We start from the raw sequence: 2,183 nt of genomic DNA, 5'->3' as shown, positions 1-2,183 counted from the left end.
CGTTGTTGGAAATGAATAACGAATCCGGCGTTTGTTCGCGCGGGAACAATGATGCTTTCACGAGACTTAGAAAAGAACTACTGGTTTCGCCATGATACAACGTTCGCTTCGTAATCGATTTGAGTATTATACTCGGAAAAAAATGTTGAACCTAGTATCCTCTGTGCTGTAACAGGGAAATCGTCGGGAACGATATGAAAGATTACCGGAACACAAAGGAGATAAATTTTAGCGGTCCCGAGTGTGTTAACAACGTTTTCCGTGATTCCGATTAATTGAATAGTATGACGCGGGTTTACGAAAATATTATATTTGAGAGAGCCGATTTTTAGAATGTTAACACATCGGTCAATAAGTCCCCGGTCTGACATATAGAGAGCGCCTCTAACACAAAAAGTGCAGCTTGGTTCGAAAGAACAGACCCTTTTAGGCATACTGTGAAATGTTTATGTCATTAGGATCATTATTGTGTGAGTTAGTGAAGCTTTAGTGACGCTACTTTTGTTATTTTCAGAACAATGGAAAAAAAAGAATTTCGTGTGCTCATTAAACACTGCTTTTTGATGGGAAAAAATACCGTTGAAGCAAAACAGTGGTTGGACAAACATTATGGCACCTCTGCCCCAGGCAAATCAACAATCATCGACTGGTATGCTGATTTTAAACGCGGCCGTACGGACACCGACGATGCACACCGCTCTGGTCGCCCAAATGAGGCAGTTGTTCCCGAAAAAATCAAGCAGGTCCATAAATTGGTTTTGTCCGACCGTAAGTTGAAGCTGGATGATATTGCTGACATCGTAAAGATATCCAAGGGAAGTGTTTTCACCATTTTACACGACCATTTGTCGATGCGGAAGCTATGTTCGAAGTGGGTGCCGCGTTTGCTCACTGTGGACCAAAAACAACAACGCGTCGATGATTCCGAGAGCTGTTTGGCCATGTTTCAGAAGGATCGGAAAGATTTTTTGCGTCGGTATGTGACCATGGATGAAACATGGATTCACCACTTCACACCCGAGTCGAATCGGCAGTCAGCTGAGTGGACTGCAGCCGGTGAAAGCCGCCCAAAGCGACCAAAAACTCAAACGTCGGCCGGCAAGGTTATGGCATCTGTATTTTGGGATGCCCATGGTATTCTTTTCGTTGACTACCTCGAAAAGGGTGGGCGCATCAATAGCGAATATTACATGGCACTACTGACGCGTTTGAAGGCCGAAATCGTCGCAAAACGACCTCAAATGAAGAAGAAAAAACCCATTTTTCACCAGGACAATGCACCGTGTCACAAGTCGATGGCAACGATGGTTAAATTGAACGAGTTGGGCTTCGAGCTGCTCCCGCACCCACCGTATTCGCCAGATTTGGCCCCCAGCGACTATTTCCTATTCGCTGAGCTCAAAAAAATGCTCGCCGGGAAAAAATTTCGATCGGATGAGGAGGTCATCGCCGAAACTGATGCGTATTTTGAGGGTCAGCCAAAATCGTTCTACAAAACCGGCATCGAACGTTTGGAAAGGCGTTGGACTGATTGTATTGCCTTAGAAGGAAACTATATTGATGAATAAATTCGAATTTTGATGTAACTCTTGTGTTTTCTTTGCTAGACCGGGGACTTATTGACCGATGTGTTAAGTTGTGCGCCAATGTCTGACATAAATGCAGTGGGTCCGATAAGAGAAGAGGAGAGCAGCTCTACGATTGGGACGTCTCCAGTTGCGGAATGGAAGATGTAGACGGTCGAAGGCCGCTCTCGAAAGGAAGTGCATGAGCCATCAGTAGACTTCGGCTCTCTTTCTTGACCAAGGCCTCTTGGGCGTTTCCCATTTTTCTACCCATTTCCCGGGTAGGAAAATTGCTCTTTTTGGGCGTTAAAAAACTAGCTTTTACGGCATTCGGAGATGATGTTTTTTTTACAATACGCGCAAATTTTGGTCGGGAAAGCGCGGGAAGAAGGGTTTGTCATGCGAGGAGAAGGAGCGGCGGCGCGCATTAAGATAGAGACTGGAAATTGTACGCGCGTCACCTGATCTGAGGCGACGCGGCGGCGGAGGTAGTGTAACGCAGATAACTGACCTCGTAAACCACGACGACGCGCGCAATCGCTTTCTAAGCGTTGCGCAGCGAAAACGGCTTTGTCATAGGCGTCTTATAAATTTTAGTAATCGTCGTTCCGGAGTTTC

At 45.8% G+C, this 2,183-nt stretch overlaps 1 protein-coding gene across 1 annotated transcript; it reads left to right on the top strand.

The window, feature by feature from the left end:
• Positions 1-331: 331 nt before the first annotated feature.
• LOC116852497 (histone-lysine N-methyltransferase SETMAR-like) lies at positions 332-1,586 on the top strand. Its single transcript, XM_032832946.1, has one exon. The coding sequence runs from the start codon at positions 519-521 to the stop codon at positions 1,566-1,568; it is 1,050 nt and encodes a 349-aa protein (XP_032688837.1). The 5' UTR covers positions 332-518; the 3' UTR covers positions 1,569-1,586.
• Positions 1,587-2,183: the final 597 nt, after the last annotated feature.

This window comes from Odontomachus brunneus, unplaced genomic scaffold (genome assembly GCF_010583005.1).
Source record: "Odontomachus brunneus isolate Ranch 3 - 2012 unplaced genomic scaffold, Obru_v1 Obru_scaffold_230, whole genome shotgun sequence".
NCBI lineage: Eukaryota > Metazoa > Arthropoda > Insecta > Hymenoptera > Formicidae > Odontomachus > Odontomachus brunneus.
The sequence above is the reverse complement of the archived record's forward strand: the minus strand, read 5'-3'. Positions and strand labels throughout refer to the sequence as shown.

Bases quoted from the DNA above. Each gene is read 5' to 3' on its own strand.
- LOC116852497 (XM_032832946.1), top strand. From the start codon at position 519: ATGGAAAAAAAAGAATTTCGTGTGCTCATTAAACACTGCTTTTTGATG.